Source organism: Gloeophyllum trabeum (genome assembly GCF_000344685.1).
Source record: "Gloeophyllum trabeum ATCC 11539 unplaced genomic scaffold GLOTRscaffold_00012, whole genome shotgun sequence".
Taxonomy (NCBI): Eukaryota; Fungi; Basidiomycota; class Agaricomycetes; order Gloeophyllales; family Gloeophyllaceae; genus Gloeophyllum; species Gloeophyllum trabeum.
This window is the reverse complement of record NW_006920421.1, coordinates 34,076-53,986: the sequence shown is the minus strand read 5'-3', so window position 1 is coordinate 53,986 and position 19,911 is coordinate 34,076. Positions and strand designations below refer to the sequence as shown.

The window sequence follows — 19,911 nt, the reverse complement described above, 5'->3', positions numbered from 1 at the left end:
TCGATGGATAGGGTCCGCAGGGAGGGGAATGGTAACTTGTCGAGTTGGATCATAACTCCAGGGTTGATCGGGATAGGTCCGAGATCCAGACTGAGCTTAAGGTCCGTAAGGTTGGGTAGACCACGTAAGACCTGCCATATATCCAAAGTCGTCATAGCCATTCTGACAGCAGTGATATGCAGTTCAGTCAACGTCGGCGTGAAGAGCATCCTGAAGTCATTCAGGCTGTCGAGGCCACTAAGCCGAAGACGCCGCAAGACCGGGGACGTGAAAGGAGTCAGGTTTGCCGCACCGAAAGCACCCGTGACGCTGATTTGCAGCTCCTCCAGGATGGGCGATGTACCATTTACCTGTCCGACGACGCTACCCAAAACCGTGGACGAGACCGAAATACAGAGGGACCGAAGCCGGGAGCGGACGCCCATCACCATGCCTAGTTTCTCCTTGTTGTCTTTGCGGCGATCCTCGACGTCGTTGCCACCGTCGTTGTCGTCAAGCGATCCGGCGATTGTCAATGTGGCGTTGCGGGAGCGAGCGATGAGGTCCTTCAGACTGTCGACCGTTTGAATGAATATGGCCGTCCAATACTTCCGGTTGTTCACAAGCTGTTCCCTCCACCTGCCGCAGATGTGAGTTAAGGAAACAATCTGAGACTGTCGGGTGGCGGGGTCGGGCGTTGTGGCGTCCAAGTCGGCCACCACGTCGTCGGCCACTTTGGCCATAAGCTCCGGCGGAATGGAGCTGAAGGACGGTTTGTTCATCGTGACTGGAGTGGCGCTGTGGTTGCGATACGACGTGAGCGACACATGTGGCGCGGGCAAGAATCAATAAGGGAAGTGAGCCAACGTACCGTCCACTTATTGTTGTGCTTATTATAGGATTGTGGCTTGGTAACAAGGGAGCAGGAGGGCCTCTGAAGAGGGATGCGGGCGGTCTCAGTGTGGTTGGGAGGAACACTCGAACTTCGACGAGAGTGCCTTTTATGTGCACGTGCTTGTCGACCTTCGCGCGCTTACCACGCCACACCCATTGTCCTCGCACTGCGTCCAAACAACCTACCAACCGAAAGCGAGTCTCAAGTGTCAAGTTTCTGTGTACGCTCCCCCGTTTCTCATGATACGATTTTGACCCCAGGAAAATCATCAGGTGCGGAGGAATTTGGCTCGGAACAGAACCTTCGTTCTCCTCGAATCCGTCGAACTCTAGCGGAACTTTCCGGCTGGCTCTTCAACCTCGGTGAGTCCGTATTCAGTAGAGCTGCATTATGTTGGTAAGTTCTCCACCCGGCAATGTCCACTAGGCCTTGCATTGACATTTAGAGAAGTTCAATAATACATGGTATATCCTCCGTCCAAACAGAAGAGCCGCAGAAGCAAGCCTCCAGTTATCTATGCTTTGACTGAGTTGAAGATACATATCCAATACGAATCCGGGCAAACAAATACTCGACGGCACCAGCTGTGAGCTATACGGCACCGTCCTCCAGAAGTCGGAACTATTGGTAGTAAAGGATCGATAAGGATGAGATTTTATGGACTGATATCTCGTGTTCTGGATTGATACCGCGTACGGATTCATATACAGATGGGAATAAATAGTACTGTGCCATTATAAAGAAGTATCCAAAGCATGCTGTGCCGACGATCTATGCAACGGCGCACACATCACGATATGCACCGACTACTGCGCCTTGGGCTTGGGCGCTGGCCGAATGGGAGGCGGCAGCGGCTGCCGATCAAACGTGCCCACCGTCATCATCGCGAGCATATTCGCGGTTCCATTGCCCTATATGCAACCATCATCAGCGTCTCTACACAGTGAATGAATGAAGGGAGGTCGCGTACGATAATGTTCCCCGGGAAGCCGAGGTCGAACGGCACGACGCTCTCGATCTTTGCAATGTGCTCGGGCGCGAGCGCCACGTCCAGCGCGGCGATGTTCGCGAGGAGGTGCTCGACCTTGCGCCCGCCGATTAGGGGGAAGACGTACGGCGTCTTCTGCATCACGTATGCGATCGCCACTGTACTCAGAATTAGCACGCCAAGGGAAGTGAGGGAGGTGAGAGGTGGGAACGAGACATACCAGCCTGGATGCTCTTCGCGCCGGTCGCGTTCGCGACGTCCTCGAGCGCCTGGCAGACGAGCTTCTCGCGCTCGTTGCGCTCCCAGTCGCCGCGCCACGTCTGCCGTCCCTTCTCGCCGCTCTGCCGGCGCGCCTCTTCCTCGGCGTCCGTGCGGATGTGTCCACCAGCGAGGACGTTCCAAGGGGTGATCGCAAGACCTGGAGTGCATTAGCTGAGGCACGAAATCGAAAGTGTAAGAAAAAAGACGCACCTTCTGAGCGGCACATGGGGATAATCTCCCGCTCAAGGTCACGCTGCATCACATTCCACGCGCCCTGGTACACCACGAACGGCGTCTTGCCGTGGTCGCGCGCGTACTGGTTCGCCTTCGCGACAACCCATGCGGGCGCGTCGCTGATGCCGAGGTACAGCACCTTGCCCTGCTGCACGAGGTTGTGCAGCCCGTTCATGACCTCCTCGACGGAGGTGTTGTAGTCCCAGAAGTGTACGTACAGGATGTCGAGGTAGGAGGTGCGGAGTTTCTTAAGGGATTCGTGCACGGAGGTGTACATTGACTTGACGTGATTCCCGCCGTAGAGAACTTTTTGGGCGATGGCGTCGTTGCCGCGTTTGTACATTGTTGAGTACTTGGTTGCGATGACAAGTTGGTCGCGGATGCCGCGCTGCTCGGCCCATTCGCCGATGAACATCTCTGACGTCTCGTCTTGGCTGCAGAACACCGCGCGCTGTGTCAGACCGCCGTACAGCGCCGAAGATAGGAATGAGGACACGTACTAGTTGTTCGCCGTATCGATGAAGTTTCCTCCATTGTCAAAGTAAGCGTCTAGCAGCTTGAAGCTCGTCTCCTGCAGATCCAAACTCATCAGTCGTGCGGTCCTCCACGAGCGATAAGGTAATCTCACTTTGTTCATTGCACCGTACCCATACTCTGCCCACTTGTCGCCGATGCTCATGGCGCCTAGGCATAGCGGGGACACTGTGACGGACGCGAGTGGAGAGAGATAGCGATATCGGCCAAGGGCAGTGGGTGGCGGCGGGGCAGGCGTGAAGAGGACCTTGGGTTGTTTCGCTTGCGTAGCACCATTCCGTCTGGCTGCAGTCGTCGAGAGTTGTCGGAGTCTTTGGGAAGGGAGCTTGGACTGGATGGATAAGCGATACATCTAGAGCAGAGTCAGAATTGTGCGGATAGGGAATGTCAAGTATTTATGAATACTTACTTTGATCTAGAGTGAGACCCAGGGAGTGGATAGTTCGGAAGGAGGGGAAGGAGAGTAGGTTCAACTCGTGTGCGAGAGACCACTCGCAGGCGGCAGGAATATGATTGACACATCGTGCTGGGATATGTGCCTGAAGAGTCGACGTCCATCCGCAATGCCGGCAAGTAGACGCGTACGGTGCACAGCTGTGATCAACCGCAAACCGCACCGCTTTGTGGCCGCAGGGGATGCTCTTGATCGCAACAAGTCCGGAGTTTACATTTGTTTGGGTTCATTTGGCCTCGCGTGTGGCGCGAATCCCTATTCTGCAACACGAAGAGGTATGTAGCGATAGGTGTCGTACTCGACTGGTAAGCGTATGATAGTTTATAGAATTATTACGATAGCGACGACCAAAAATGCGGCGTTCATTGTATGAGCGGATACGAGTCGTACGGTGATCGCTTATATTTGGCTTCTGACAGGTGCGGCGGGGGTTCTACCCTCTCCGGCATTCCCGGTGCAATGACGAGCACGCTCGACCGTCTCGGAGCGGTGAGCGTGGATACACTCGAGTGTGGTCGGGAGGTCGGAAGGTTGCTCTTGACGTCTTCGAAGACGCGCGCGCGCAGACGTTCGCGATTATTTAATCTGGGACAAGCCCCGGAAGACGTTGATGAGTTGAGGAGAGCGGAAGAGTGAGGACTTACGAGGCTAGCATACAGTTTACGTATACTCGAGCAATTTTACAAGCGTTAGAGCGAGAGTACGATTAACGAAGATCTGCCAGACTTACGTTTGGCGTGGACAAAGTATGCAGCGAGCAGGGCGCCAAAGGTCACTCCCGCGTTCGCGACGTACTGCAAGCGGATCCGGTGATTAGATCATCTTTCCCTGCCCTAAGCGAGCTGCAGAAAGGCCTACGAATATAAGACATAGGACCGTGACAATGCTGAATTGTATGATGTAAATCAGATGATGACAGTGGGTCATATAATAATCCCTACCTCGACAAGAGTCCCGTCGTGAGCGTGTACCTGATCAAAGTGTTCACCACACCCCTCCGCAGATTAACGTATAGCTTTGGAACAACGGAACACAAGCTTACTTGGAGCTGCCCATCGCCTCTGAGCGGTGCTTGTATAGCTGGTGGCATCCTATGGCCGATATTGCTACGTCGGCTATGAGACAGCAGGTGTTGGCCGTCGCGAGGAGAGCGGTGGTTCCCGCGTTTATGAGTCCTCCGCTTCTATCGAGGACATAGACAAGCGGTGTAGGTGAGGTGAGGCTGCGGAAGACACTTCGTTAAATTATACGCCGGATCTGCTTCGGGATGACAAACTTTCGGAGGTCCCAGTCTGGCGTGGGGTAAATGTCATCCAGCAGCGATGGCGCTGTAGATAATATAGCAGCTCACATAACGAAAGCGCTGGATTCACGAGAGTAAGGAATGCGACAATGCAATAGGACTAGTTAGACTTACCGAAAGCTGCGAGTATGGGAAGAAACTACATAGGTTAATGAGCCGACGGAAGCCAGCGGGCGCAATAATGGTAACATACCAAGATGAATGTCCAGCGTCTCTTGCTGACTTTGAAAGCGGCGGATCAGCCCAAGGCTTGCATTCGACACGAAATTGTATACGTACACTTCACCAGTCTTATGAAAAAGAACCTAACAGATGATGTTGGAAAGACGAATATCTGTAATGAGAGAGAACGTTACCACTGAACGGTCAAGGTGAGAATCACCTGTGGATCAGGGCCATTGAGTATCATCTCCCGAGAGGAAAATAGAGATATACATACCGATGGGATACCCTGCGCCTACGCCATCCATTAGAACGGAGAAACGAGGGCGACAGAACGATAGCTTACTTGGAGGCTCCTGAGACATACCTCAGCTCTAAGGATCTCTCGAGCTCGTTATGCGCGACCCACCAATTCACGAAATACCTGTTGGCATCAATACCCCCGCTCTTGCAAACCAGATAATACCACAGAGCATGCGTGATCAGGCATTGCTGAAGGGTGTCCATCTGCTAATGCGTCAGCATCGGCGACACGTCTCAGTCGGGTGCGCTCACAAGCCATGTGAATACAACCTGGTGCCCCAACATAGTCAGATTTACACGTCCACTGGTTCGGTAAAGGATGGGCATACCAAGGAGTTTACTGCCACCTCCCCTCTATCCCGCCTTCGACAAAACAACACGAACTGGACCAGAGCGATCCCGTATAACCTACACTCAAGTCTGTTATGGGCTCTCAAAAGATGCTCCTCTTACGCACGCGTAGGAAAAGGAAGCACCGGAGAACATGGCTCCATACGTAGCTTCCAAGGAAGCCATTATACGTTCCTGTGATATTCGTAAACGTCGTTAGACTGTGAAATAGGTCGAAGACAATTGACTAGAAGCTTACTTCTTATGGCCCACCTCGCTTGTCGAGTGTGAGGATGATGCACAGATGAAGCCTCAGCAGCAGTACAAGAGGAAAGAAATCGGTCTCAACGACGAGCAGTGGGAACCAACCAGACGTACGTTCAGTTAGCTCATAGCCTCTGCAGTAGCACGTCCGCAGGTTGAACGAAATAGTATCGTTAATCAGATGAAAAGCCGAGAATGGCGGGTATGTATGTCCATATAGTAGCAGACCCCTTGATGGACATAGGTGAGTTGCTTTCCGGAGATGTCTGACCACCGGCGAATGATGGTGATCTGTGCAGTGTCGAAACTCGGATAATGATGGCCATAGACAGGAAAGAGCGACCCTATTAATAGTCAAATTTATGAGTTCCGTACATTGTCAGGATTGCCGCGGATCCTCTGGAAAATCACGCAGCGAATTGCCGATATTAATGCCATGCAAGGGAAGACCCTACATGAGTAGTCGGCCACAGCCAACTTCGGGATAGACACGTAACTCGATGAGCGCGAAGGTCTTGAGATCTAGTGAATCGCGGGGGACCAGTCATTGCAACGTAGTTGCATAGCCTTGTCTCCCGAGAAGGAACTCTATGAACGTATGCCTGACGCACGTCCCCGAAACCGATCCAGTTGCTCTATCAGTCAAAACTTCGAACGTGGAGGGTTGTGCACGAAAGTTCTCGGAACAACGGGCATTTGTAGGCCGTAGCAAGAGTCCTGGTTTGCCGGCATGTTCGTGCTGAAAAGACGCACAGAAGAAATCGATGCACTGGTTTCGACAGGCGGAGTACGTTCACGCCTGGCACAAGCCCGCACTGGCGCACTGCTGTGTCGATCCGCATTGCAATCGGCCAGTTACAGGGAGACATTCCAACAGATTAGCTGCCACCCGGAGGGGCTGCGATACCAGTGGCAATGAGCAATATGTCCGATGATCACATGCAATATTAGAGAAGAGGGATAGAGACTTTGCGTACTGCAGTACTTTCTCGGTCGCCGCTCGAAGGTACCGCATGAGCTGAGCATACCGGCTGGAGGTAGCGGTCCTGAGGCCTCGGATGCAGACGCCATGCGATGCAAACGAAATCGGTAGCTAAATACTGTTCATCTCGTATCGAGAGTGGGACCGCACGACATTCGCTGTCCGAAGGGGATCTTGTAATCGCGTCTACACCCTCCTGGCGATCAAAGGCTCTAGCTTGCACATATGATGCATCACTCGTTGGGGGTAATTAACTGGCTTACCGACGGACTCTTCGATACCCTCGTCAGGCTCGTCCAAGGTGCAGCCATTTTCTGGCTGACACTTGTTTCATGTCCGATGATGCGAAGTGATGTGTGAGCCCCGAGCGAGATGCAATGAAGGAAGCTGCAGTTGGGAGAACTTACAACTCTGCAGTAGCAACGACGTCTGAAGGCCCGCCGCTGGAGCTCATTCTCCAGTTCAATAGCATCAGGGATTTCTAAAGTTGCGCTCGCTCATGGGCTAGCTAGGGGCATCCTCAGTATACCATAAATAAGGGAGCAGTCCTAGTCCACCATATTGTCGCAGAAACACCCACCACTCAGCCACAACTTGAGATAGAGCGGCTGAAACCAACCGTGGGAAATATGGTCATCGAAGGAAGGCCGTGGGAAGGCAGCCCTGAGGGCCGGGAACTGTACTTAAAGCCTCTCTGAAGGGTCTCAAGGGTGGCCGCTGCTAGACACACAAGCCATTTATCAGGAGTTAGACGGTGGGGACATGGGATTTGAGTCATTCACAGGTATATATGTTCAAGACAGAAATGAATCTGGGGCTTAGATGGCCACAATTGCCAAATATGGTAAAACATTGCACCACATATGTCACTTGTTTATGTAAAGGGGCTCAGGGTTAAAATTTCTTCGGATTTGTTGCAAATTTCCCTATCACCCATGCAGTGTTCTGAGTCAACCTTTCAGCCCATGCTGACTTCATCTTCACTCATACCACACCAGCCCTGCCTTAAGGATCCGAGGAATGTCCTTCCTTCTGGAGTGACCATCCCATATGAGGGTTCCTCTTTCAAGGAGAAGTTTGGCTGGAGGAAGGAGTATCCGTACCCTGTCATGAATGACTATATCTCTTTTTCTACATTCATTCACGATGGCACCCCAGATCCTGCCTTGGGCCACCCTGGAGATGTGTATGTGGACATTGCTGGAAGGATGCTGTGGGGAAAGATTGGAGAGCATGAGTGGAGGGCATTCACATCGATGAAGTTCAACACTACCAATGAACAAGTTCTCTACCATCCATATTTTCCCCAGAGAAGGATCCTCCACATTAACCCCAAGGGGAAAGTGGTCTGGACACTCTCTGATACAGCAAGAGGTTGGAAGGCTGAGGCAGGAGATGATCTTGAGAAAGCTATCAACCGTCTTATTGAGCGTTATAAACCCAGCATGGCGCTGGAGAGCAACACACACTCCACCATGGATATGGATGCCAGAATCCCAGAGGGTTGTGAGTCATTCTTCCAAAGAAATCTCCTGCAGTAGCCTCACCTTGCATCACAGATTCCACCTCTTATGGGGCTGATGAGAGTCCCAGTGAATCATATCCAGTGACAGGAAATGCTGAGCTGCAGTCATCCATTGATGCAGTTGATCCACCACAAAAGATATACATGCCAACCCAATCATTCCATTGTAATCCAGAGAAACTCCTCCTGGCAGCAGCTGGAGATGAATCTGTTGAAAGGCCATCCTTGAAGACGGCTATACCTACTCTCATCACACCTGCTAGCTCTGAATGTGACCCTCGCAGGGATCCACCCAGGCTGAAGGCACATCACCTCAGAAATGGTGAGTCTTAGCAGTGCCAGAGCCAGTTCAATATAAGATTGACTCTGATCACCTGTGCTCCATTGGGTTCATCACCAGCCATCCACGCTCACACACCAGACCCATCTACGATGGACTTTGCCAAATATGGTATCTCTGGTTGTGTTGCACTGCCAATGTTACCCACACGGGCAGGGAACCATGTGGTGCCCGGGTCTCCTGGCGCGGAGGACAGCCCCGAAGAGGGTCATTGCCAGTGCTCGAGTGCCAGCGAGGACTCGGAGTGGTGCGCTAACTCTTCGGGACGGTTCCCGCTATCCTACTGTCGCACCGAGAAGTAGCGCTTCGAACTGGGGATGTCATGCCATTCCGTTCCATGGCCATTCATTCTTGCTATCTGTTTTTGCTTCCCATTGTCTGATCCTGCTTTCCGTGCTTTCTTGGCCTTGCTATCCTGCTGTTGTCATACACGCATGTTCTGTCTGTTGCAGGATTGGTCGTCAATTCAATCCCTCGGACCATTGGGGGGGGGGGGTTGAGGGAGTATTGCATCACTAGAATACACACTTTTGCCCTTGCCCTTCAAAAGTCCTGGTACTATCCCCTTGCTATGTAAAGCTGAATTGGACTGCCCGTACCGAGAGTAGCGTCGAAGCCGTTGAACACTGGAGGGTACGGCAACCCACACGAGGGCATAGGTATCAAGGTGAAGCTAACGTGGTCCGTGATTCGCCTATGTACAAGGGAGGCCGAGTCCACAAAGGGTCGTCTGGACCGTCCTGATCCTGACACCCTCCCCCCACCGGACCGATAGAAGCGGGGGTATCAGAGCCGAGTCGCTGTTACCTACACATGCCCCCGGGTAGGCAGGTGCGTGCCCGGGCGTGTCGGCGGGGGCATTCGCCGGGGCGTGTCGGTGCTTGCATCCATCGATATCCCTAGGCCTCGTACGTATTCTGTGTATAATAATAATATTCGGAGGCGCGCAGCTTGGGACGTGTTCAGCTTCCGCGAGCTGGGGAAGCGCTCTCTCTGCTTCACGGCCGGGGTAGTGGAATAGGCTGGGGAGAAGCGCGCGTGATAGACTGCTCGCGGTGGAGCCGAGGTTGCTTCTGGATGGTCGGCGCGTGGACGCTGTAGTGGGAGGAGTGCTGGGGGATGCGGGCGGCCTGTGCGGGAGGGGACGGGGTGCGGGTCAGGGCGGCAGAGGGGGCAGAGGGGAGAGGAGGGAGTGGGGGTATGAGGCTGAAGGAAGGGAGAACGTGGATCTAGGGCCTCACACCTGCCTCTGTGAATGACTCTGGCGGGTGAAGGCTCGAGGGTAGGACAGGCGGCGGCGTACCTTGTCACCGCAGGCAGGGGTCTCGGGGAGAGACGTCAACGACGCCCACTCTGTGGGATTCGGGAAGAATAAGAGCGATCATGCGGACGGGCGGAATGGTGGAGAGGGAAGTGGGAAGGGAGGGAGAGGGAGAGGGCGCACGGAGCAGCGGTGGGCGCGTGCATAGACGTGGACGAGAGGGCTACACGGGAGGTGCATGATGCCCACCCGGGTTGCGGTGCCTGCTCGTATCGCCGTGGCACCCGACAAGTGACTCCCGCCACGCCCAGCCTAATGCTCATCGATACCTGGTTGTTCGGGGCTGCGGCGCGCAAGGGGGGTAAGAGCGGTAACCCCGCTGGTTGCTGTCAGCCGAGATGCAGAAGAGCAAGCGTGCGTGGAGGTTCGGCATGTTGTATGAGGCCGAGGACGGGCTGTATATCACATTCACGTGCTGGAAGAGTGAAGACCGCGCGTGCTGAGCGGCGCATAGGGTTGAATGCTCTGGAAGGGTATGAGAAGATGGAACACTGGTTAGAGGGAGACATGAACCTTGGGAGCGATTGTAGGACGGAGAATACCGTTGCGTTGGCGAACAATCATAAGCGAGCGTCGTCTTGGATGGCAGCACCTTCAGTTCGAAAGATGTTGCCATCCAAGATGACGCTAAGGATGTAAGTCGTAAGTCTGACGACGCTCCATGGTTTCCGAAGCTCCCGGGGGAGGAGCATGAAGGAGGAGACCCCGTCAGTTTGCCGACATGGATCAGAGCGCGCATGGGATTGGTGGGAGGTTAGACGGGCGTTGTGGCGCAGAAAGTTGTAAAGTTCTCGCTCGGTCTAGCGTAGAGATAAGACCAAGTATAGCCTGACGTTGCTGCACATGCATGATCGTTTACTCATGTCGCTCGCTGCGCTATCCAAGTAGATCTCACTCGACAACGACCCACCATGCGCTACGCCCTCGCCCTCGTCGCCGCTGTCCTCGCCATCGTCCCATCGATCCACTGCCAGTCTGTCGCGATCGGGTACCCGCCCGCCGGGACGACCGTCGCACCGGGGTCCAACTTTACCGTCCAAGTCGACAAACCCGTGCGCTGCCTCCCTTTCCCCTTCCCTCTTGCGCTCACGCTCCCATAGAACTCCCTCACAGGCTCCACCGACGTCTCCCTCATCATCGCCCTCCACGCCTGCACGACCAACGCATCCGGCGCCCTCGCCTGCACCTCCCCCGCGGAGGAGATGGGCACGATCCTCTACAGCGGCCCGTACGCCCCGCAGTACACCAACGCGAGCGGCACGGGCGAGAAGCCGCCCCACCAGAACTTCTCCGTCGCCGTCCCGGCTACCGGGTTCGACGGAGTGGCGTTGTTGAGCGTGGGGCATGTTGCGCTGGTCGGGGTGCGCGTTCCGTGTCTACAGAAGGCTGGTAAACGACTTATTCGTTCGTCCGCAGGCTGGGAACTCCCCCATGTTCGAAGTCGTCTATGTCGACGTCCAAGTCGCTTCGTCCTCTGATTGATCCCGCTCCGCCATCATATCCTCAGCGCTCTACTTGCCCGTGTGTCGCATACCTGTCAAATGTTGTACCACTAACCCTTCCCTTCCTCCCTTGCTCACTGTACGACTACAACCCTGTGCAACTGTATCCCTACCCGTTTTGCTTGCCCGCACCCGCCGAGGATCTCGCAGTTGTACAAGTCCATAAAGCTGTGCTCGTGCGGTCGCTCGTTGACGCGGTTCGCAGTCGCGCTTTGCATCGTCGGGCTCTTTTGTCATGGCATGGCACAGCGCATCCAAGAGCCCGGCCCGCCCCCGCCCCGGCCCGTTCTCCCATAATACTCTCCTTTGCCTCGTTGACCCGCCGCGGTTAGCCATCACTCAGTATATCCGAGACAGCTGCGTGGGGGCCAGGGGCTGATAAGAGGGATCACCGCCAATCCACACGAGCGCGCATCCACTTGCAGGGGGGAGGCGGGCGGGCGGACAGTCGACAGTTGGAATCAGGTATCGGGACGCGCGCACGCGCAAGGCAAGGCTCGATCCCGCGTTGGCGGGTACACGTAGCCTTGCATCTTCGGCCCGCATCCCGAGCTCCGCCGCCCTCCCCCGCATCGGCCTGGAGGGTGCCGGCGCCGAGGTGAGACGCGGGCGACGGGGCGCGGTGGGTGGGTGGGTGGTGCGAGCGTCGGGGCTGCATGATACGGTGTGCACGCGCCGACGCCGTGTTGGAGGGGGTTGGTGATCCGCATGTGAGGTGAGCCCGAAAATCATGCGGGTACTGGTCCGAGGGCAGCTTGGGATCTCCAACCGCGGCCGTCCGAGCGGTTGGTGTTGCTAGTGCACCGGCTACGTGCGTAGCGGGTGGGGTTGTCACCGGCAGGAGGGATACAGGCCCTTTGTCGATTCGTGCGAGCTCGAGATTCTGTTCCTGCGTATTTCTCATGCGAGGCGTGGGCTCCGTCGCTGAGGGGTCGGAAACGCCCAGACAGCAATGGCCGGGAAACGGATGGATGCAACGGCTTCTTCGACTCTGCGGCATCATAGGTTTCCGAGGTGCGTTTCCGCGGCGTGCTCTCAAGCTTCCATTATCCATCGCGCAGAATTCGCGGGCATGGTTCCAACCTGCGCGCATCGCGTCCGACTGCCTCGCGAAGAAATGCGTGATGGGTGCGAGGCTTTGGTGGGACGCAGGCGCCGCGGAACTCCTCCGCGTGCGTTGCCTCGCGCGATCGGCAGAGGATCGCGCAGCGTGGGACGATGCTCGTCCGAGGCTCGACGCCTGGAGCCTCGCGTTCCCTGCCTGGACGGGCGCCCGAGATGTCAGTTGAGTCGGTTTACAGTCGATGCGGGATGGACGTGGATATGCAGCGACAAAGGCCGGTATGACGGAGATATCTCATCGTGCATCGCCTATGGCTGGCAGATGGCACGGCGCTGATCGCGTCCCGCGCGCTGTTCTATCGTCTGCAGCCGTTTCTGTACGTACAATGCACCCTGAGCTCCTTCCGCTGATGCATCTGATATATGATAGAAGCCGTTATGAGAAGCATGTGGCGTCAGATGCCCATTGTGCGAAAGAAGACCGAAGGAATGCGCGGAGGACGCACCGTGGACACGAGCCCGTTGCTATATCAAACGCGGTTCTCCTAGGCGGTGGTAGTCGTCCATCCTCCGGAGGCCCAAGCTCCCGACGTTCTCAGAATGTCGCCGCTCGACTTCTAGTAGACGTGGGTAAAGTATTCGAATTCCATAGGACTTTGCGACCGATTCGCTTATATGCGCCATTCTCGGCAAGGGATGAAAATGATAGTTACAAGAGGACCCTGCCCGTATCATCCGCGTACCACGACCTCCGACGCAGGTCATGCTTATTTATCGAAATACAGATATACAATTCATTCGCTATTTACACTCGCAGTTTCGCTGCAACCAGTACTGCTCCCTGGTACGTTACTTCTCCTTGCTCTCGGGGCTACCGGTAGGCTTGGGGGACGGGCTGTCCTCATCTCTGCCGCCCGGTTGCGCGTCGTCGCTCGCTTTCCCCTGGGACGCTCGGATCTCTCCGTCGTGTTCATCCTCGTCCGAGGACTGTTCCTCGTCTTCTAGTTCCCCGTCCTCAAGTTCCCCGTCGTCGAGCTGTTCGTCCTCAAGCTCGCCGTCCTCAAGTGCCCCGTCCTCGAGTTCTCCGTCCTCGAGTTCTTCAACTTCGAGCTCGCCGTCTTCAAGGTCTGCTTCATCGTCCTCATCGTAGATGTCGAAGTCGACACCGTCCTCGAAGGTGTCGTTCCTCGCCCTGAACGTCACCAGCTCGTCCCAATGGACATCACGCGAGACTATGTGCAAGAGTTCGATATCCTCTCGGAAGATATTGATTCCGGCACGAATGGTAAGATATTTTATGCTCTGTGTAGAGTCGCAGCGCTGAAATGGTCTTATAAGGCGATCCAGAAAATCACCCTGGTCTTGCTCGGACAGCCGAGACGAGGATCGGAACCAGACACCTTCCAGGTCGAGAGACTCAAGCTGTGGAAAGAGCGGCTGCCTGTACCAGAGATTACCCACGGGTTTCTGGGAGTATAGCCCGATTGGGAATACGGATGTGCCTCGATCCGAAATATGCAGTGTCTTGATGCCTGGCATGACCTTGAAGAGCATTTTCCAGGATTGCGTAGATATTTCGGTGTGGGCGCGAGCGTTTCGTATGCTCAGTTGCTCCACAGCGGACATCCAGGGCGCAGTACGGGTCGGTCCGAACTTTGTGCGTAGGACATTGACAATGCGGTATTCCTCCCACTCGTCGAAATTGTCGAAGATGAGGTACGTTCCGAGCTGAGGTGGACAAGCAGGTACAGTCACGTCCGGCGTCAACGCCACATGAAGGCTAGTGGGGTTGGGAGCGTAGAACGTGCATCCCCCGAATTCCGTCCTGCCGTCGCCCTCGAATCGCCGTCTGACCAGCTCCATGATATCGGGCAAGTCGTCGTCGCAGAGAATAGAGAGTCGCATAAAGTCGAGATGTGGCACCGATACGAACGCGAGAAGCTCTGCTTCCCCGACGCTTTGGATACCCATATCTAAACAACGTAATCTCTCAAGGGCAGTTGTCTGGACCAAAGAATCCTCTTCGACGGTGGGCTGCAGGTTCACCTTGAGTTCGAGAGACTCGAGGTTGGGAAGATGGTGGAGAAGCTGTAGCACTTCGCCGGTCGTGGTGGAGACGCAGGCGCCTGCGATCCGCAAACTGGTTATGGAAGGGCTAAGCAGCGCTCGGAACTCATCAAAGTCGAAGTTCGTAACATCCAGGCGCTTCAACTTTGGCGACGCGAAGCAGGACAGGTCAACGCGCTCGTCGCGGTCCACCCTCTCGATCTCAAGAGTTTCCAAGATCGATGCCTCCCCTTTCCTTCGTCCATCTAACGCCCGTAACGCCTCTGAAGTGGCCTTCAGGGTGAGAGACCGTACGCGCGATATATGGTTCATCACTACGGCCAGCTTTCTCCCGTCTGCCTCCGTCGACAGCGAGCCGGCTATGGCGACGGGTAATCGCAGCGTGCGCGCTAACAACGTTCTCACTGAGTCCAAACTTCCCATCCAAATATTCCTCCAATGGGTTGCGTTGTGTACGGTCGCTTCTCTCCAGCTGCGACATACGTGGGTCGCGGCGAGTAACCCAGTGGCACTCGGTGGCACAATGGCCCCCGTGGCGGCATCGGTACCGTCCCCCGTCTCGAAGGTTACGATCTTCGAGATCAGTTCGTACGAGAGATTAGCAAAGTTTCTGCGAGCAATGTGTGAATAGGACATGTTGATTGTTCAGCCGTGAATTTGGGCTAGAGAGAATTTAGTCGAAGTTTGGCACCGAGACGCAATGTAGAGGACATACGATATGAGGGTCGTTGAATAATTTGGGCTTCAGTGGACAGTAGGCGCTGGTATAGGCAGAGCAGATAGCGTGCGGTTGTTGGACGGAAGTCGAAAGGGACAATGTCGTATCGTTGAAAGGAAGCGGTGTTGGCGTTCTGACTGTACAGAGCTTGTATGCTGCTGATTGGACGAGAGCATTCCCACGCCACTCGCCTGGCCTCCATTGTCCGGCGGCGCTCACATGGATACTCCGAGCGTACTGCTCGTTGGGGACACACAGTGCTCTCATTATATTCTTTTCGCCTCAGACCTTTGGTCTTAGCTAGCGGTCAAATATCTCTTTGAGCTCTATCTCCACCAGTACCCGTTTCTTTGCGTGACCCCGAAATGGGAGTGCAGATCCACGAGGCAGCAATCATTCGACCAGAGCATCTATCATGGCCCGTGCTCTGGCTCCCCTCCGACCTACACGATGTGGACGGTTCGCGAGTAACTACTCATGTGCTAATATCTGTCAGTGTAACCGCTGCTAACGGCTCATGATGGGTGCAGACGCAGGTACGCCGGTATGGTCAGCGATAAAGATTTCCTCACGGCAGGGTCCCCGCGGACCAGGCTATACACCCCTGTCTCCCGTTCTGTGATGTGCGATTCCCGCCCGCCTCTCTCCATGCATATACTGCTCGGTTTTGTCGTCTGTGGCCGGTGCTGTGGCAGTCAAATAGCCGGGCATACCCGAGCGTTCTGCAAGTGTTGTTTCGCCGTACCGTTGAGGCGTCGCATGACATCACCCTGGCCGGAGGTATCTCCCTACTTACGATGTCCCTTCGCAAAACTAATTCATTCTCAACATCTGCCTCCCGACGTTCCTGCATGCTCATGTACAGTCAGTCTCCTATCTGAGCGCCCAGTGCATCACCCTCGGGACGGACATTACGTAAGACGCGGCTTGCCAAATATGACGGGAAATCATATTCTGCATAGCTACGCCTGTTGAACGTCGAAACACATATAGTATGCAGATATATTGTACGCCAGACGTTGCGCGCTTCGTCCTCCGTCCCCCGTTCATCGCTGCACCGCTCATGGCGTATCCGCCAACCAGAGATCGAGTACGGTCCCACCGCATCCAGGAGATCGGCGCGCTCACCTTCTGCAGGACCAGGCGGGCGAATACTGAATGGCTGCGGAAGGGGCGAGAAGTGGGAGAAGAAGGGGAAATGGGAATGGGAATGGGAATGGCGAGGAGGGATCATAAGGAAGGAACAAGAGTACTCACGTTGACTCGCGCCGGTGTGTTGTGTTGACAGCGGCGCGCTGAGCTCTGGAAGATGCGTGCGCAGGATAAGTCGATGAGCGGACTAATGGAGCGGAATAGAAGAAAGGAAGAACGCAGCCGAGCAGAGACGATGGGAAAGGGAATAGTAAGAGGGCGAGTAAGGCGCGCACACGGTGCGCGAGGAAACACGCACGTCGCGTTCACGTAGTCTACTCGTTCGTCGCCGGCAAGGGGGGAGGAAGTCTGGAGATGGGGAGAGCGCAATGGACGAGAGGGGTGATACTAGTACTTGCTGCAAGATTCACACGCCATGCAACCGGACACTGAGCAGCACCATACAGTACGGTTTGAAGCACATCCCGGATAGAGAGGGGAAAGTATAAGCACATGAGCGCCCACGAGAGCGCGGATCCACTGCGCTCAGGACAGCGGACGACTGGGCTTGGCCTTGAAGTGACGGGAGGGGAAGGAGGTGGACGGACCCGAGCTGGGCGGGAGGGCGGGGGGTTGACAGCGTCATGGCGGCATATGATGGCGAGAGAGGACATGCGGGGGTGAGATACGACAGGAGACTTGGGCTCAGAGACGTGCTCAGGCTTACTTCAGGAGAGGGTTTGATGGCCACGCAAGCACGCGCCCGAGCTTGCCGTCAGTGACTTCTTGAATAAGAGGCGTCGGGGAGAGGGAAGAAGCGATGCCGATGTATCCTCCGATGTCTCAGCGGGAAAGCCTTATGTGGATGGTTTGAGGTTCAGACGACTGCGAAACCACGATAGCCCACGCTACTATGGGAGACTTTCTTGAGTGTTGGCTAGTCCATAAAGATAGTCCAAGTGCTCGAGACCTCGTCCAAGCTCATTCAAAAGATCGCCGGAGATGTATCATTGCATAACGTGATTACGGGCGGTTGGGAGGAGCGCGTGTGTAACGTTGACCGTTATTGCACTGCGTCTTACGGCGCCAGGAATCCAAGAAGAAAGATCGAGATGAGAGTTAGTCGGATGCTGAAGTATTGGTAGGGACTGGGGACGTCCGTCTGCATTGAACGAATCAGAGGTACGGGTAAGGTGTAGGCGCCACCGGCTTTCTCGCATGGCGCAGGGAGTGGGCGGTCAACAGCGCCAGTGGCAATTGCGCAATCTTCGCGGCGGGAAAGTCGAGGAGCGAGTTAAACCGAGAGAGCATGCGATGCATAAGACCAGATACGAGCAAGCGACTTTGACGTCCCATCGGCCGAGTCACCTATACCACAACAGCTGGAGAAGGGCGGATGACCGTGTAAGAGGCGGCTGGGGAACGAGTATATATGTAAGGTGCAAACTAGCCGTCATGCAGTAATCTCAAGAGACGCAGGCGAGACAGAGGAAGTGGGGGTCATCGGCCGTGTGTAAAGCATGGGTGAGAACATACCCGTGCTTTCTCCGACGATGACCAACCCCTCTCAGATATCTCCATGTAAAGCTCGTGCGTGGGGGACTCGAGGCCGAGGGTAGACGGTCGCATTTATGGAGTAGGGGCGGAGAGGAGAGGACTACTTGGATTGAAGTGCTACGAACGCGACTGGTTAGGCGAGCGTGGTGGCGCAAGAGTCGGCAAAACGTTTTGCTTCCGGTAATTGCATCTCTTGTGCAGCCCGCATTAATATTCTTCGTCTAATCTGGCTTACGCTCGAATCTGGCTGTCCCTCGTTCGCGACAGCGTCGAGCAAGAGGGGGTCAAAACACTACTTTCCGACACTGACCTCCCTTAGTGACAAGGACCCCGGAGACACAAAGGGGTAGGACCACCTTCCGCAGAATGGCAACGCCTGCAGAGCTCACGGCGGCTGACTAATGGTCCGGGGTCGTGAGAATACGAAGCTAGGACCGGCAGGCCCCCGGCATCCCAAATTGAGATATTCCAAGTTGACCTGGTGGCGTCGATGCAACATTGTCTCGTGTAGTTTCGTACTCTGAGTTGTAGCACAAATACAATATGTTATATTCGTCCATTTCATTATCATCATAATCATTTATCCCATCTCCTGACTCCTGATCTGAATCAGAGTCACTGAGACTAATGCCAGCATGCTCAACCCACATTCCCCTTGACTGCGAAACCCGCTGTCGATAACGCGGAACGACATCTTTCAGCGCACTCAGTTTGTCCGCGTGCCAACCGCAGTTGGTGAGAGCAAGAGACGCGGATTCAACGCGTAAACGAGCGCGACGCGTTCGACGCGTCCTGCTGAGACGCGTCGCGTGATACCCGCTCGGCATTGTGGAAATAACTTACCACTGCTGGCTCCCGCTGACTTACTCAACTATTGAGATATGTTCCAACAGTGCCTTACTAAAACTTTGGAAGACCGTTTTTTAAATAGACAATTCCTTCGAGCACAATTCACTGTAGGATAACATGCTCCTTACATGGGCTCTAAGTCAACGAGAAACAAAAGATAAAAGAGTTGCTCTTCCAAAATTACAGATAGGTATGTATACTCCAATATTGCTCAGTGAAGCCAGTCGGTAGAATGCAAGGTGCGGACGTTATTAAGGTAACGTCGACGACCTGTGTTTCGGTCAAGTCGCTGAACATCCTGAGAGCGTGCCGCGGCCAGCCGCGAGTCCCACGACCTCGGAGACGTCTTGCCGGGCCACGGACCAAAACAGTAGCAAATATGGCGTCCTGGCAGGCGTTGCCCGTCCCCACGCAGAAGGTCTGCCGAGAGCTCGGCACTGACATCATGTATCCGTAGTCAGCCTGACTTCCTCCTTATTCTCCTCGACGCGTCTGTGGCGCAAAAGCAGCCAGCATATGATAACTTTGGTTCCCAAGCTGTTATGAGTCTGGCTAGCTTTGGTACGTTAGAAGCGAATGTGTATCTGTAGAAGTACTTGATATATGTATATACACTAAAGGAATCTGAACCATTATACTGCATGTACTAGAATCACCGGACTGCTGCTGAAGGTCTCGCTTGCAAAGCTCATGTAGCAGCGGCCTAGATAATCAGTTTTGCTGAGAGGGTAAAGTACGCGGATATGTGAAAGAGTACGTGCGGAGTATTTCGTTGAGTCCAATATCGCGAGGACGCGTCTGTCACGTGACCCGATGGATGGTCGGTGAGATTTCTATTCACTCATTCTCGGGATTTTCTGGCGGTTTTTTGGTGCTATGGTATATTCTACATGAGAGGACTCCTTCTGCAGCATTATATATGATATTGAATGAGGGAAACGTCTAAGACGCAGAATGACCGCTTTTAACGCGATTTGGGACCCCAGACACTGTCGAGGGGCCTACTGATGGTGAGGTCCGTGTCAGAGATCCGGATCTTTGCCCCCTCTTGGCGTCGAGACTTCATCGTGCTTCCTTACCTTTGACATTGCCGGTATGCCCGGGCGCTCCAATACTCTGTTGCAACGTGTAAGTAGTGGCAATCCGTCTA

The 19,911-nt window shown here is 54.8% G+C and overlaps 6 protein-coding genes across 6 annotated transcripts in view; 2 read left to right on the top strand and 4 right to left on the bottom strand.

Annotated features, from left to right (window-relative positions):
• GLOTRDRAFT_100937 (uncharacterized protein) overlaps window positions 1-468 on the bottom strand; it is a 2,093-nt gene extending 1,625 nt beyond the window's left edge. Inside the window, exon 1 of the mRNA XM_007870552.1 lies at window positions 183-468. Coding sequence (XP_007868743.1) covers window positions 183-425 — 243 coding nt within the window. The 5' untranslated portion in view covers window positions 426-468. The remainder of the gene's footprint in view (window positions 1-182) is intronic.
• A 1,059-nt stretch (window positions 469-1,527) lies between these two features.
• Window positions 1,528-3,243, bottom strand: GLOTRDRAFT_79508 (Aldo/keto reductase; the record flags this gene model as incomplete). Its single annotated transcript, XM_007870551.1, has 6 exons — window positions 1,528-1,785; window positions 1,845-2,020; window positions 2,083-2,280; window positions 2,334-2,791; window positions 2,858-2,928; window positions 2,986-3,243. 6 exons carry the CDS (start codon window positions 3,241-3,243, stop codon window positions 1,681-1,683), a joined length of 1,266 nt encoding a protein of 421 aa, XP_007868742.1. The 3' UTR covers window positions 1,528-1,680.
• Window positions 3,244-7,479: 4,236 nt separating this feature from the next.
• On the top strand, window positions 7,480-8,856 carry GLOTRDRAFT_95349 (uncharacterized protein; the record flags this gene model as incomplete). Its single annotated transcript, XM_007870550.1, has 4 exons — window positions 7,480-7,533; window positions 7,688-8,195; window positions 8,249-8,536; window positions 8,615-8,856. The coding sequence occupies 4 exons, from the start codon at window positions 7,480-7,482 to the stop codon at window positions 8,854-8,856; spliced, it is 1,092 nt and encodes a 363-aa protein (XP_007868741.1).
• A 1,930-nt stretch (window positions 8,857-10,786) lies between these two features.
• On the top strand, window positions 10,787-11,499 carry GLOTRDRAFT_140188 (uncharacterized protein; the record flags this gene model as incomplete). Its single annotated transcript, XM_007870549.1, has 3 exons — window positions 10,787-10,927; window positions 10,976-11,236; window positions 11,292-11,499. The coding sequence occupies 3 exons, from the start codon at window positions 10,787-10,789 to the stop codon at window positions 11,355-11,357; spliced, it is 468 nt and encodes a 155-aa protein (XP_007868740.1). The 3' UTR covers window positions 11,358-11,499.
• A 266-nt stretch (window positions 11,500-11,765) lies between these two features.
• On the bottom strand, window positions 11,766-12,281 carry GLOTRDRAFT_131663 (uncharacterized protein; the record flags this gene model as incomplete). The annotated part of the gene is made up of 1 exon (XM_007870548.1): window positions 11,766-12,281. The coding sequence occupies one exon, from the start codon at window positions 12,279-12,281 to the stop codon at window positions 11,766-11,768; it is 516 nt and encodes a 171-aa protein (XP_007868739.1).
• Window positions 12,282-13,288: 1,007 nt separating this feature from the next.
• GLOTRDRAFT_131662 (uncharacterized protein) lies at window positions 13,289-15,142 on the bottom strand (the record flags this gene model as incomplete). Its single annotated transcript, XM_007870547.1, has 1 exon — window positions 13,289-15,142. The coding sequence occupies one exon, from the start codon at window positions 15,140-15,142 to the stop codon at window positions 13,289-13,291; it is 1,854 nt and encodes a 617-aa protein (XP_007868738.1).
• Window positions 15,143-19,911: the final 4,769 nt, after the last annotated feature.